This window comes from Echinops telfairi, unplaced genomic scaffold (genome assembly GCF_000313985.2).
Source record: "Echinops telfairi isolate 266 unplaced genomic scaffold, ASM31398v2 ScPeMD7_3533;HRSCAF=4204_1, whole genome shotgun sequence".
Lineage (NCBI taxonomy): Eukaryota > Metazoa > Chordata > Mammalia > Afrosoricida > Tenrecidae > Echinops > Echinops telfairi.
Window position 1 is genome coordinate 19236319 of NW_022107432.1, and position 16322 is coordinate 19252640.

General features: G+C 45.7%; 1 protein-coding gene across 2 annotated transcripts in view; it reads left to right on the forward strand.

The window, feature by feature from the left end:
• PLA2G7 (phospholipase A2 group VII) overlaps positions 1 to 16322 on the forward strand; it is a 37314-nt gene that overhangs the window by 15951 nt on the left and 5041 nt on the right. Inside the window, exons 3-9 of one of the 2 annotated variants that reach the window (XM_045294887.1) lie at positions 5388 to 5497; positions 5911 to 6055; positions 9427 to 9520; positions 12171 to 12239; positions 12916 to 13042; positions 13826 to 13939; positions 15011 to 15102. In XM_045294887.1, coding sequence (XP_045150822.1) covers positions 5388 to 5497; positions 5911 to 6055; positions 9427 to 9520; positions 12171 to 12239; positions 12916 to 13042; positions 13826 to 13939; positions 15011 to 15102 — 751 coding nt within the window. The remainder of the gene's footprint in view (positions 1 to 5387; positions 5498 to 5910; positions 6056 to 9426; positions 9521 to 12170; positions 12240 to 12915; positions 13043 to 13825; positions 13940 to 15010; positions 15103 to 16322) is intronic. The other variant, XM_045294888.1, reaches the window with a different exon arrangement.

Sequence of the window (16322 nt, forward strand, 5' to 3'; positions counted from 1 at the left end):
GTGGGAGGGAAGAAGCGATAGAGGAAGGCTTAGGCAAGCCTAGGAAGGTTGGCCAGAGCTGGGTAGTGATCTCTGGACAGAAGGGCCTCTATTGTTGCTATTCTCAGAAGGTGCTGTAGGCCCTATCTAGTCTCCTAATTGGAGCAGCGGGGGTGGCCTCTGAATGGCATCACATAATCGCTGCCTACAGACCTGTGCACCTGGATCCAGATGTTCAGGCTTGGCAGGTGACTCCTGAGTGTGACATTTACAGAAGACCTTTCATAACCCTGTGGTTCATGAATAAGTTCTGCCCTAGTTGAGGAAATGAATGCATTTGCAGGAGAAGGGCTGTATCTTATACCTTCATTTGCCTAATTGGTATAATCTCTCCTAGGTCTATCCCATTAGTAGCATTTACCAAGAAGCTCGGGGCACCAGTGACTCAGGCAGAAAGCTTGCAGTCCAGCTGCAGGAGCTTTACAGACTAGTTGAGGTTAAGTTCATTTTGTCCAGAGCCTTTTTACACAATTGGCAAATGACCCCCTAGGATAAAATGACACGTTTCACTTTTTCTTGGTACAGAGTTGTATGTCCCCTCATGTTTAGAATTATTTGGGAAATTGGTATGGGACTGTAGAAATCTGAGGACAGGGACATGGCTTTTTTCGGGTATGTATTTCCAACAGTGAGCCAATGCCCCCTCCTCATACACTGTAAGTTTTTTTTTAATCAAATGAATGCATAATTATTTTTTTTCAAAATTAGTGGGCAAGGTTTATTAAGTAAAAGATTAAAATAATGCATCATTGTTTATTATATTTTTATTAAATGGTGTGTTAGTGCGGGTAGACTAGAGAAAGAAATCACCTGATTGAAAGGATAAACTCCACCTCTTCACTTTTAATCCTCAAATTGACACCAGATTATATAGCTACCACAAATGGGTAGATAGAAAATAGGACTCTGTTGGTAAAAGGCTTATACATATGGGTTAAAAAAAGCCTAGCAAGGCTGTAAATCTTTATGGGATTAGAAAGCTTCATCTTTCTCTTGCAGAGCAGCTGGTGGGTTTGAACTACCAACCTTGTGGTTGGTAGTCTAATGCTTACTCGACAGCACCCGTTAAATATGCGCAACAGATCTTATTTGCTAATGGAGGACATAAAACCATCCAAGAAAAGGTACTTTTCTTGGCTTGCATACAGTTAGGAAGAATCATATACCATTAGGGTAAAACAAAGCAAGGAAGGAACACATTAGAAGATCCTGGATAGAGTTAGGGAGCCCTGGTGGTGCAGTGGTTATGTATTGGGCTGTGATCCACAGACCACCAGTTTGAAACCACCAGTCACTCCTCCAGAGAAAGACTGGGATTTCTACTCCTGTCAACGGGTACAGCCTCGGAAACTCACAAGGGTAATTCTGCCCTGTCCTGCAGGCTCGCTATGAGCCAGCATCGACTCAATGCAAGTGACTTTGGTTTGATGTGGTTTTGAGTAGAGTAGAAGAATGTAGAACGACATTCAAAATCATGAAAAAGACCTGGCTTGCCGGTTGGATAGAAACTAACGGAATTCTTGAGACTGTGGCCACTAGTCACCATGCAGGTCTGGAAATGAATTTACCTCGTGGCTCAATATTTTACTAAGCAGTAGATCTATATGAGCAGCTTAGCCGAATCAAACACTGGGATCAGAAGGGCAGCATTTAGCGAAGGACAAAGTTCAGCAGGTCCAGGAAAAGAAGGCAAATGCAGACAAGATCCACAGAAAAGTGGGATAAGTGGTGTTTCATGGTGGGATTCTATTCCATGAGCTGAAACTAACTGTGTGAGAATTGTTACAGGGAATACTGCTCGGCTCTGCAAACCTTCACCCAGTTGAGACTAAAAAGCTAGATAAACAAGTGAAAGAAAGCAGATATGTTAGTTTGGGTAGACGAGAGAAACAAATCTAGGGAGACTCATACTGTGGATAAGAAAGAGATTTATATATAAAAGCAGTTGAATGTGGAGAAAACATTCCAGCCCAGTCCAGATCAAGTCCATAAGTCTGATATTAGCCCATATATACCAATCTATAAACTCTTCTTCTGATTCAGGAAACACATGCAATGATGCCAAATGCAGGAAAATCACAGGCCAGTGGGGGAAGTCTTGTGAATCCAGTGGCAGTGTAAGCATCTCAGCGCTGGCAGGGGTCTCCACATGGCTTCTCCAGGTCCAGAGATCTGGCTTCATCAGCCTTTCTCCATGTGTCTTCTCCACAGGGATGTCTTTCAGGGAGTGAGCCAAGAGAGAGTGTCTCTGGCCTCCAAGGAGGAAAATACAGGAATTCCCAGAATCCCCAGGGGAAGGCCATGCCCCACAAAGGCCCCATTGGCTATACAATGATAGACAGGCTAGACTCCACCCCTTCCCTCTTAATCCTCAAATTGACAAAATATTATGTAACTACCATGACCCCAGATCTCTGTCATCTGGAGTGTGGCCATTGCGCTGAACAAGCATCCTCTTTTAGGATGACTCCTGATAGGTACAGAGATTCGAGACCACAGCTGAGCCAACTGCATGTGGCTGAGCGCTTTCTGCAGATGCCTTGGCTCTGGCCAACTAGGGAATTCAGAAAACCCATGTTCACATTTAAGTGAACTTAAAGCTTCCTGAGACCTATTGGAAATGGACAAACCTAGAGCCTTAATTTTATTTGTGGAGGGCCCCCCTTAGATTGAGCAGATGTGGGGGAACCAGGGCCTTTCTGGATTGTGGGGAAAGGTTGTCAGGGCCCAGATGCAACTGAGCTCACACACAAGGAACCTTGTTCAAGCTGGGAACTCAGAGCCTCCGAGTTCCCTTCTCTGGGGATGTGTACCAAAAACCAGCTTACTGCCATCAAGGCAATGCCATTTCTTAGTGACCCTATAGCAGGGGTGTCAAACTGGTGGCCCGTGGGCCACATGCGGCCCCTCGGGTAATTTTTTGTGACTCGTGATGCTCTGAAATAAAATGAAAATAGAAAAAAATACCGTACACACAATTCCCTTATTAACCTTTTAACTACTGAAGACAAGTATACATGTGGCCCAGTATACCCAGTGCCTTTCCTGTGGGACTGTGGACGTGTATAAATGTGCTGACTCAGTTCCAGGGATGTTTGGAAGTGATATGTCTGCCACTCTCACTGTCACGTAATGTCAACAGATCCCAATAGCGAAAATGTTACAAAGAGCCCTCTGAGTTGTGCTGTTATGAATCATACCTAGCGGTGGCGCTACTTAACATTTTTAGAGGGCAGCCATTGTGTGAGCAACTCTTTTTGTCCATTAAATTAAATAAAAATGGCATACAGATCAAGATCAACTAACAAACACCTATCTGCCTTAATGAAGATTGTCTGTTCTCAGTCTTTGAATCCAGATAATGGAAAACTAGTAGGAGGAAAGCGCTGGCAAGTTTCGGGCAAAAAAGAATAGTTTTAGTTTTAGAAATACCTTAAATAAAATAAATGTTTAAATAAAAGCAATTATATATACAGTGTTTTAATTATCCTATCCATATTCCTGAATCTTCACTTCAAAATATAAATTTAACAAAATTTGTAGACGTGATGTGGCCTGCGTGAATCTTGCCTGTGGCACCAGGTGGCCTGCATCTTAATTGAGTTTGACCCTCCTGCCCTATAGGAAAAGGTAGAACTGCTCCTGTGGGTTTCCTAGACTAACTTGTTATGGGAGTAACAAGCCCTATTTTTCTCCCTCCTAGCAGCTGGTGGTTTTGAACTGCTGACCTCGAGGATGGCAGCTTAACTCATAACCACTATACCACCAGCGGTCTTGTAGAGGTCTTCTAGCAACCCCTTCATTAACCATGCCAGGGCTGTCTGCAGAGCAGGGCACATTGGCTCATGGGCTGCTCCTAACTGGAAGGGAAGGTAGATACAAGCCCTGCCATCCTCCGTCTGATGTCTCCCTGGCACACCATGAAGCATGGCACAGGAGACGGTCTTTCACAGGATAGGGGGGCCCTCTGACAGTTCTAAGTACACTCTTAAATGATAGCCTCACAGGTAAAGCTGTTTAAAAAAATCCCTGGGTAGCTGTCTAGACAGGTCAGAGTTCAGAATCCAATCCCAGGGAAAATATTCCGCTCCAGTCTCTCTCTGCTGAAATGCATCGTAAAGGTTCACCGTGCATTATTTGGGTAGGGAGAGTGAGCAACCTCTCTCCAATAGACCCAGGGCCTGCCCGTGGACTTGAGATTCACCTTGTACATCTATGCATCTCCACGCCCTTCAATCCCAGCACACTAGAAGGTGTCGCCGTTGAAAGCTAGACCATTAAGCGAAAGGTGGGTCATTGGGAACCCGCCAGGAGGCACCTTGGCAAAAAAGTCTGGTGATCAGCTTCTGACAGGTCACCGCCACAAAAATTCTTTGGAACCATTCTACTCTGACACACCTGGGCTCGCCAGAGCATCAGCAACCACTGACGGCATCCACTCTCTGTCACCAATATATTTGCTTAGAAGGGCCTGGCAGATAGGAATCCCACAGCAGACTGCCTTCAACCAAAGATGTCGATACATTCCTGCTTCTAGGATAACTCAAAAATCATTGGCTAATTGCCTTGTGAGCTTGCCCTCACTACGGGAGCTGTGTGAGGATGCATATGGCGATGGGTAGATCAAAGGTGCATAAGACGGTGAGCAGGGATGGGCCCAAAGACCGTGAGCATGTTGAGTCAGAAGAAATTGAGCCAGAGGGTCAGGATATATTAGAACAAGTAATTCTAAGACAAAGACAAATCCAAGAAATTGAGGCTTGGTTGGATATTCGGGTTAATAAGAATGTGGTGGGAGAATAGGATGACTCCCAGATTCTGGCTTGAGATGGGTATGATTGGGCTTAAGGAGTTTCAGGCTTCACTGTGTAGGGGCAAGGGAAGAAGGGTGGGGAAGAGTCCTTTCATTTCCCGTTGGGCCTTGGGCCTTGGTGCTCCTATGTGAAGCACATCTGACCAATGAAAAGTTAGAAGCACAAATCTAAACTGTGGGGTAGTGGTTATGTTTATGGAAGCAGATAGGGCAAGGCATTGCCCACATGACCTGGATCAGCATCGAATAAGGTTTTCTGTATTTTGGGGTCGATGTCCTCCGTGCCTTGCCAGAAAGGATATATCTGCCTCCAACCTTTACTGCCTCCTTACCCACCCACCCCACCCCATTGCCTTGCACACACCAGGGCCTCAATCATTGTATGTGCTGGAAACAGGGGGACCAGAAAGCAGGCCTGTTACCTTGCTGCCCTTGGAATTCTTTTGCATAATCGAGTCAGGGCTGGAGTTGATGACAAATGAGCCGATATTGACCTGTTGTTTTGATGTCTTTTGTTCTTTTGTTTTAACGCAACTGGATAACCTGCAAGGTTTGATGGCCTCTTTAAACCACAATAAAATTCCCAGGGGAAAAGGAGATTATCCTGTGGGTTGTGCAGACTTGATGTTCGACCACACTAACAAGGTAACGCTCGATGACTACAACAACTTCTCTGTACGTGCTTTGCCTGCTGCCTCGTGTGATGCCCCACTAGGGGCTGTTGGCAATGGACACTGAGAACTTGGCCATGTGTGCGGCAGCGTCAGAAGGCTTCGGCGAGCTCAGCCGTTCCCTAGTTCTTTGCTGTCCGCTGCTGGACTCATCCGCAGCCTGTCTGTGTGCCTTCTCCTTGGTGGCGAAAGCCACGCTGCTTATCATTTCTTTTCTCTTCATAAGTAGATTGCTCTGTATCCCTTCTTCAGGTCCTAGCGGTTTTCAGTCACCGTCACAGCGGCTTCAAATGTTTAGGGCCCTCGCGAGCTACATGTGCAAAAGACCTGTTGGGATCTGTTTGAGGAGCAACGTTGCAGGTGCTTCTACGTTTTCTGTCTCAACAGGGCAGCTTCTTGCGTCTGTACTATCCATCCCAAGACGAGGACCGTGGGGATGCTCTTTGGATCCCGAACAAAGAATACTTTAAGGGGATTAGTAAATTTCTGGGAACACACGATTTGATGGCCAAGGTTTTGGACATAATCTTTGGTAAGGTTTCTGTTGCTCTTACTTTGTACTCTCTGGAAGTTAAACAAGCACAACACACCTGGGAAACAGCAAGCAAGCCCTGCAGGCAGTTAAAGACCAGGTCAATCTCTCCCTACCTAAACTTCCCCTAAGATGGCAAAGAAAATGCTTCTGAAAAGCCCAGGCCACTGTATGAACAGCAAGGATTCTTTCTGAATCTGATGTGTGAGAGCGTGAGAGGAGCAGACTGGCGCTAACATCCGCCAGGACTGCTCTTCCATGCCCTTCCTCCAATGCCAGGAGAGGAGCACATGGGCTGGTATGCTAGGATCCTTCTAGAGCAGCGGCTCTCAACCTGGGGGTCATGACAACTTTGGGGGTTGACCCTTTCACAGGGGTTGCCCAATTCATAACAGTAGCAAAATGACAGTGATGATGATGAAAATAATTTTATGGTTGGGGGGTCACCACCACATGTGGAACTGTATTAAAGGGGAGGAGCATTAGGAAGGTTGCGAACCACTGTTCTAAAGCCAGGAAAAGAAGGCGAGGAAGAGAAGGGAGGTGGAAAAGAGAGAATAGCAGAGGGAGGGAAGGAGGGAACAAGGAAGGGCAGGAGGGAGGGAATGAAGGCAGAAGGGAGAGAGAGAAAGCAAAAAACAAAACTATGATGCTCAAGATCTAAAAGAAATGTTCCATCAATGTTAAGGTGACCAGATTTTAACATTGGTAAAGTGAGACAAAAGCGGGACACCGTGGATAAAACTCATAGCCTGGCGAAATAGCCACATGGCAGCCGAAAACCGTATAACCTATCTTGTCGTGCATTCTTTCCAAAAATCGGGACTTTTTTCAAACATTGAGGGACGTGGGGAAAATTGTTAAAAATCGGGACTGTCACGCCAAAAGCGGGACATCTGGTCACCTTAATCAATGTCATAAATGAGAGAGACTAGACTCTCATGCCAGTCCCCACCTCCTGCAGGACCAGTCTCCCTCACTAAGATCGCACTACCACCCCGATAATCTTGTGTGTATCCTTCACTACACTTACCTACTTCACCCCATCACAGACTTCTCCTTCCTGACGGGTTTGACCAGATGCCACTGTTTAACCCATGTTAATAACATCCTCAAAACTATCTGCAATATTTTAGATTCATTTTAAACATCCCTGTGTTTTTTTTTAATTTAACATTTTATAATAAAAATGATAAGGTTTAATTTAGCACTTAATTTAACATTTTATAATAAAAATGATAAGGTTATAACTGCTTGCTTTGAGGTATCTTCTCTATCTTCTAAGAGAAGCTGTAGTGGCACAGTGAGTAGGCACTTGGCTGTTAACCAAAGGGTTGGCCGTTTGAACCCATCCACGAGGGAAAGACCTCCCCATCTGCATCCAGAAAACCCTTTGTTGCTGTTCTGCTCGGTCACGCGGGGCCACTGTGAGTCCCGTCCGCCTCAAGAGCAGCAACCACACAGCTGGAATCACTGTTCCTAGCCATCTCCACCGCCTTTATGAAGACTTCTCTATTTCTGAGGAAGGGTTCGCTGAGAGCAATGACAGCGGTACCAAGACAAGGGAAGACCATCCCTCCCGTCCTTTTAACATGGTTTCCTGTGTGACTGGAGGCTTTCCTTATAAGGGAATTAAATATTATTATACTATACTATAATTAAATATTAGTCTCGCAACACTTCTGTGAGAGAGATGCTGTTTTCTCCCACTGTGTAAGAGAGGAATCTGGAATGCAGAGTCCCCGTCACTTGTCTGAGGCCAATTGCCAGTACGCAGCAAAAGATGAGTCAGGAGGTCCCTGCTCATTCTACCTTTGACTGGGCTGTGACCAGGCTGACTGAGCAACGTCTCCAGTCCCCAGGTTCTGTTTCTCAGTGGAATATTCCTGAACTTCCTGGTGGTATGACTTGAATTATGTCCCCTAAAATATGTGCTGGAATCCTACCCTTACACATGTGGACCTCATTCTACTTGGAAAGGGGTTTTTTTTGGTTCTGTGGATTAGGTCTCATGGGTGTGGTTTATGCCCTACACCTAATCCCTGCTGCAGGATAGGAGGTGCATCTTGATGGGGCAGTGACCGAGTACCCTGCTGCTAACTAAAAGGCCTTTCTTCAGTTCAAACCCACCGAGCGGCTCCAAGGGAGAAGGGCATGGGAATTTGCTCCTGTAAAAATGGCAGCTGAGGAAACCCTATGGAGGGTTGTTATGAGTTGGAATCCATTCAGCGTTGTCCAGCAGCAACCTCAACGCCTTGGCAAGTGCATGTAGGTGGTGAAGGTATAGACTAGCTGAAGACAGTGGAAGCTGAAGAGTCTATAAGCCTGGGGACTCCAGGGGTTGTAGGCTACTGGAAACTAAAATAGATAAGAAGGCTTCTCCCTACAGTCCGTCCCCCAAACCAAACCCACTCCCATGAAGTCAATCTTGCCTCAAAGCAACCCTGTAGAAGGGGCTCCAGGCTGTCAATCTTTACTCGAACAGACAACCTCAGCTTTCCCCATGGCTAGTGGATTTGAACTGATGGCCTTGAGGTTAACCGTCCAGTGCTTACCCAATAAGCTCCTTTCCTTAGAGCGAGTGCCGTGGATATATACTTGTTGCCTCCTAAACGGTGAGAAAATGAATTTTACACGCGATAGTCCTGCTGTAGCAGCATAGAAAACAAAGGCAACAGGGTAAGTTCAGCTTTGGAACATTCACTCTACAGGGTTGTCAAGTTTTGGGAACGGCCATCAGGAGCAGCCTTCTAGGGAGGAGCAAGCCGCCGGTATACATTGAGAACTAACTGACCAGATAATGATCGCATGGTCTCAGGCAGGAGCCCTGGGAGTGTAGTGGTTACGTGCTGGGTCACTAACTGAACGGGCAGTGGTTTGGCCCTGCTGCCCCTCTGCGGGCGAACAATGTGTCAGTCTGCTGGTGGAAAGATTGCAGCCTAGAAAACTGTGCGGAGCCTCGAATCTGGCCTGTAGGGGACTGTGCATTGGGATGGGCTCAATGGCTCAAAGGGAGGATGGTCTTAGGGAAGAACATACGATTCAAATCTTGGGTTGAGGGGTACCCAGTAGCTGACTTAAAAAAAAAAAATTCAAGGAGCTGATACCAAGGGCTCATGGCAACATAGGTACAAGGGTGCTTAATATGATTGAATGATGGATTGTTATAAGATTTTTAAGAGCCCTTCAGTTAAACGATTAATTTAAAACATATATATATTTAAAATAAAAAATTTAATTAAAATTCATTATTAATCTAGAAAAACACATGCATTCCATGAGTCAGGCATTGGTGCGCTACAGATGTATGTTAAAATGACTAGCAATGTTCAAGGCAGGGGAAAGACTCACGGTCATCTCTCATGCTGTAGGTTCCGTGACAATTCCAGCAAAGTTGAATGCCCCTCTGAGGACTGGTGAAAAGTACCCCCTTGTTGTTTTCTCTTCTGGTCTCGCCACCTTCAGGTAATTATATGAGAAGCTGAACGATTGTTATTCTTTGGGATCCATGACCGAATACACACACACACACACACACACACACACACACACACCACAGAGGAGTTGGGGATCCCAAAGAATTGGCTGTGGTCCACTGATCCAGTCAAGGTACATGTGGTTGGCTCTCGTCCTTCAGCTCCCGATGATTAGCTTCCCGACAGAGGATCACCTCCCTCCATATTAGGGTCTGGATAATTTCAAAATAGGCTCTCCGGTAGTGGATATTTTTGATGTGATAGTATTCACATTCCCAGAATCATCCTTCATGCTTGTTCTCTTCTTTCAAGGAGCAGACACCAAGGCTGGACGAACTCTGCAAGATAACTATTGAGCAGAATGCCCGTGAAGCACAAAGGGAAGGGAGCCAGGGAAGGCAGGGAGAGACTGTAGACCATGATCGCACTCAAAAACACACTACCATCGAGTCATTGCTGACTCTTAGCCAAGACCTCCTGTGGGTGTCTGAGACTATAACCATTTATGAGAGTAGCAAGCCCAGTCTTTCTCCCACGGAGCTGCTGGTGGTTTTGAACAGCTGACCATGTGGATTGTAGCCCAACGTGTAACCACTACACCAACGATACCAGAGAAAATAACTGCCAGTGATGAGACACTTACTCTGGGCTAGTCACTCTACTAAGGCTTGGGTATAAGAAATCATTTCATCCTCCCACTAAACCAACAACGTAGGTACTATGACTACCTGCGTTTTCTGTAGAGAACACATATAGAAGGAGATGAAGCTTTAATCAAGGAGGATACTGCCGTGGATAGAGGAGTGTCTTCATTTAGTAGAGACTGCCGGAACATTTCTAGGGAAAGATTATGTGAGATTACAGTTTTGTGGCTCATGAGCAGTCAACTACTGACAGTGTCCTAGGGTTCATGAAAAGTAGCACATTTGTCGGGAAGCCCGGTCTTTCTCTCGAGAAGCTGTGGGTGGTTTTGTACTGCCAGCGATGCGGATTCCAGCCCAGCCCATCATCGCTACAGCACCATAGCTTGGACCATGATATAGGTTGTATACCTGGGAGGGACGTGGGGGAGGGAGGAGACTGACGAAGAAGGGCCTTAGACTGTAACCCAGTTTTATGAACGTTTGGGCCAGACGAATGGAGGAAATATTGAGCCCAAGACACTCCTCACATGAATCCTGCATCTTACAGAAATGGACATGCCTTAGCACCACCCGTAGGCATTAGCTGGGAGCCGCCCGCAGGAAGCTTGGCTTCAGCTTGTGTGGTAGTCAGTTTTGAGGAGCAAGAGCTGAATTGGGTCTTAAGTCAAATGGGTTTTCTGCGGCCAGCAGCTTGTCTGAGAGGTACGTTGCCTTGACCACCACATCTCCTCCACTCTCTCCCCTTGCTTCCCTTGCCTCCCCCTGCGAGGATCCGAAGACTTCTAGAAAATACATGGTGGTTTTAGGTGCGAAGAAGCTGCGTATCACCTGTCATAAGGAATTATATTCAGGCCTCTAACTGTAGTAGCCCAGCTCGTTATTTGATTTATACTTGACTAGTGATTGCCAAGTTATAGCCCAAGGGCCAAATCTAGCCTGCTGCCCGTTTCTATAAATGAGGTTTTATGGGAACGCAGCCACCCCTTCACGGTTTGCATTATCTGCAGGTGCATTTGAGCTACAGCAGAGTGAATCAGTTTATAGAAGTCGTTTCATCGAACTCGGCTCTGATTTCTCATCCGGCCCAATCACTTCCATGACAGCTCATGTGTTTCAGACATAGAGATTAAGTCACTTGATCTTTGACAATAATCCTGTGAAGGACCAGCCTATTATGGTAGGACTCGTTAGCAGGCAGATAACCAGAGCTGGGAACAAACTGACAAGTGGCCCTGTGAGTAAGAGATGGGTCTAGGATTGAAACTAGGTGTTGACACTGTAGGTCCCAATCTCCTCACCACCAGACTGCAGGACCCCCTACAGACATGAGCTTATCACAACCTTGCCACTACCCTAACCCAATGCCTTTATTAGCCCCATTTTAAAGCTGCAGACAAAACTCAGAAAATAGTATAATTAACTCCTACCCACCACAGTCATCTAGTAGATTCCAACTCATAGTGAGCCTATTTAGGGTTTCCAAGACTCAATCTTTATGGGAGCAGAGTCTCATCTTTGTCTTGAGGAGGGACTGGTATGTTTGAACTCTTTGACCGTGAGGTTAGAAGTCCAGCATTTACTTGACAGCATGAGGTGACGATTATCTATAGTCCTAGCTGGTAAGTGGCAGAGCTAAGGTTAAAACTCAGAGCTGTCAAAGGTACAACTTCAATATGATTGACATTTTGAACCAGCGTTTTTCACAGTTGAGACTTGTCCCATTGATTGCAGGCTGCTTCAAAGCCTTCCTCTAGCCACGACTTGTTAGTAGTTTTCTCTCCCCAGTCCCGATAAGGAAAATGCCTCCCACATTGCGAATCTCCTCTCGGGGTCAAAGTAGCCCCCCTCCTTTTCGAACACCTCACCCCTCTAAGGCGTTATTACAGGGTGGGATCGTCTCCAAGGTCCTAGCTGTGTTATGCATCTAGCCTTGTGGTCACGTTTTCTCATTCCGTCTGGCTGGTGGTTGAATGCTGCCCTCTCTTTGCTTCGAAGGACAATTTATTCCGCTGTCGCCATTGACCTGGCATCTCACGGACTCGTAGTTGCTGTTGTGGAACACAGGTATGTCCCCTGGAATGGAGCTGGGGTCTTGAGACAAATAAAGGGGCTGTGTGTGTCCACATGCCTACATTTCAGAAAGCTGTATGAAAACAGTGACAGCCTTGTTGACTAGGCAGACGGGAGAACAAGGGGAAATAGATAGAATTTATAAAAAGCCAAAACAGCTATCTTTCTGACACGCAGATTTGTGGGCCAGGTACTGTGCTGAGTATCTTCCCATAACATTGCCCCTTAGCTTTGTAAACACAGTAATGTTAATGAAGATCATCTCTGTTTGGAAGAGGTGGGATTGGAGTAGAAAGGAGGTCAATGATGGGCTCAGGGTGTCGCTGCTAACAAGTGGAGGCATTGAGATTTCAAGGTGACCTTCCAACATGACTGGTAGCACCTTCCATAACAGTACATATTGACTGGATTACCCATCACATTAAGGTTTGGGGTTTTTTGTTTGTTTGCTTGCTTGCTTGTTTGTTTTTCTCTCTAGGTCTCCTTTAGGCATATCTTGGAATACACACACACACACACACACACACACACACACACACACACACGAAGAGAAGAAGAAAGGGAAGTCAGAAAGATCAGAGGGCAGTGGAGTCAAGGATGCAGATGAGGAACAGGGAGATGGGGAAGGGACAGAGAGAGTCCCTAGTCATCGATTCTGTTTGGATTATAGAGATGAATCTGCATCAGCAACATACTATTTCAAGGACGAGTCTGCTGCAGCCGAAGGGGACAAGTCTTGGCTCTATATTAGAACCATCAACAGCAGCGAGGATGACGCAGCTATACGGAACAACCAGGTACACTCCATGGGAGGAGAGGCAGTCTGGTGACCCACAAAGAAAATCCTTTTTTTTAGACTGTTCACCAAAGCAATGTTTAAAAAGCCTTCCTTTCAGAGAGGTTGCCTGGGACAGACTTCAGTCTTCAGGTGTCTCAGGCTGAACTCCAGGCCATCATTTAACAGTGATCTTTGAACAAGTTCATCAGTCTTGTTGTGCCTCCTCCGTTTACTGTTATAAAATAATAACTAGGAAGTGTCTGTCCTGGGGATTATTGGGGACGATTAAGTGAAAGGAAGTTCACTGATTGCCCCTTTGGTGTTCAGCCCTGTAGTGGGTACTTCATGTATGTTGTCAGATTGAATCCTACCCACAGTTCTTTGGGAAACCCTGGGGGTCTAGACCCTGGAGTTACACATTGGGCTGCTAACTGCAAGGTCAGCAGCTGGAAACCACCGGCCCCTCCTCGGGAGCAAGAAGAGGCTTTCTACTCTTATCAAGCTGTACAGCCTCCAGAAACCCACAGGGGCACGTCTACTCAGTCCTGGGTTGAAATTGCCCTGATGGCCGTGGGTGACGTTTCATTGAGGGCAGCATTAGCAAACGCTCATGGAAGCTCAGAGAGGTTAGGTGAGTTATCTGAGGTCTGTCAGGATTCGCACGGAGGACCCAAGTCCCTCTTCAAGGTGGAGGTCATCATCAGCCTACTGATTTCCCCGCATGCAGTCTCCACACGGACTTTAACGTAAGAGCAGCCCCTTCTCAACTGGGTCACTTCCTCCTCCTCCTAATCGTGTTCAGGTGCGGCAGAGAGCGAAGGAATGCTCTCAAGCTCTCGATTTGATTCTTGACCTTGAGAATGGAAAACCAGTGGAGAACGCCATCGATTCAGAGTTTGATTTCAAACAACTGAAGGTGAGCCTTGTAAAGCCTGTTTCCCTTTTCGCTCTAGTTCCTTAGCGTCTGTTCTTCGTCTGTAATACAAGGGACAGCATGATGAAGGGCTGCAAATACCAAGGTGCACAGATAAAAACATCTTACGATCACGGGGACCTTGTCATACGTGTGACGTGGACAATAGTTCATTGGTTTTAGCCCACCAAAGTGACTCTTTCAATAGATTCAACTTAATACATCTTACATGATCATATTAATTAATATTTCATTCAACACCATGCAGCCATAATACGACTAATCCCCACTAAGGGGTCTGAATGTTTTTCAGCTTGATCGTGACAAATCTGTGAAAAGGTTGGGAGAAAATGTGGGAGAACATCAAACAGAATCGCTAGATTATCATTAGGAGATCATCTGAAATGTGTTGGGGGGGTGGAGGGGAGCCTGGGAGGAGAGCCGGAAGGAGACGGAACTAGAAGTACTTTGGTCAGGGTGTAAGGTGATGGCCTGTTCTGCTGAGCACTCTCTCCTCTCTCCATGAATTGTCACCCTATATGCCTTCCCCATGTTTTTAAGTCCTGCTTAACATCCCAGATTCACCTCAGGCATCGTGCCGAACAACACCCACAGGCTCACCCTGGACTACACGAGATATGTATCGTCTTTGTTCCTTGTCACCCTGTGTGGCTTTCGGATCTCTTTCTTCCGCAGTAGACTGTGAACTCATTGAAAACGCCAGGACAGTGGCCTGGCCCAGAGCAGGTGCCCACTAACTACTCAGAGACGGAGCATACCCCCAAACCCAGAGTGCCAGGTGCCAAAGTCAGCATTGATGTTGACCTTTCAAGTGTGGGTGGCTAGAGGAATGATTCCATTCACTTCTGCATTTTTATAAGCTCTCAACACACACACACACACACATACATGCACACACGCACACATACACACACACACACACACACATAGACATGTATTTTCCATGCGTGCCCATGAAGTAAATAACAAGTGCATGAATTGCAAAAGCATTTACTCTGTTCTTCTAGCACCCTGTGATATATGTATGAATGCATATTGTGCTTTCTCATTCAGGGCTCCATCGATAGGAATAAAATAGCGATAATGGGGCATTCTTTTGGTGGAGCTACAGTCATTCAGACTCTGGGTGAAGACCAGAGATTCAGGTAAGAGGGTGAGGCCACGGGGAAGTGAGAACAGTCGACTCCCGGTGGCTCAGGAGAGAAGGGAGCATAACTACACCCATGAGATCTCTGAGGGAGGCTTCCCAAAAGTCTGTAGGAAAACAGGAGTAAAAGATAATATAATGCTTCCATGGATTTCTGGAATCCCCCTTGTATAGACATAGTCTATAATCAGATTCTAAGTGGGAAAGGATTATGGTTTCGATCAGTCTCTGTCTTTGCCTCCATTGGTACTTTACATAAAGAGACCGTCTTTATGGGCAGAAACTATCTGCTTCCCATGTGATGAGCCCCCTCCTCCCCATGCCCCCTCCTCGTTCTCATTGGTCTATTTGAAGGGTCTAATTTTTTTCCTGATATTTATCTTGATTTTTTTCCTAATAATAATTACAGTAATAATATTGCCATCTTACTTCACTTCTAGGACTTTACCCATAATAGGTAATTTACTATATGTATATATATATATATATCATTTATGTAGAGTTGATTCTGAAATTTACATTAGGAATTGGGAATTGCGACCAGATACCTCAGTCTCCTAACTTATAGGAATTGTTTTTTATCTTCAATCAACTTGTTCTTGGCTGCTGGGATCATGTTGAGTTATCCTGTAGATCATTAGTGAAATATCCCCTCGCCTTTCTTAAAATCTTAAATTTCTGTAAAAGGGAACTTTTCTCTCTCATACATGTGGCATGTAAATTCAAAAGATCCAACAGATCAGGAAGCAAACGATAAACTTACTTTCAAACAGAGAGCTATGTCTTCCAGGGAGCTGCTCAACCTGTTTTTCTTCAGTCGCTGCATCCTTTCTCAGGTGAAATACCTCCACGTGTCAGCGGTGGGCCCAGATGGTCCTTCGAAGAGGCACAATACATGTGCCAGACATACCTGAGAAATCTGGAGCCATAGGAGCATTGGTTTTCCTAGTCTCTGTACCCCCCAGATTTGAAGACATTATTGCTTTTACATTTTATTTTGAAAACCATATAAGAAATGAATAATAACAAATCATACACATATCTTTAAGAAATAGTTTTATTGGGACATAAGCCACATACCGTACAATTCCATAGTTCCGCCATGTCATGAAGAGTTGGATGATCAATATGAGAGCATCTTCTTTCTCTTACACTCCTTGTTATTAGCTCCTCCAGTTTTCCCCAGTCTCCCCTGCCGTACCCCCAAGAGGCCATTAA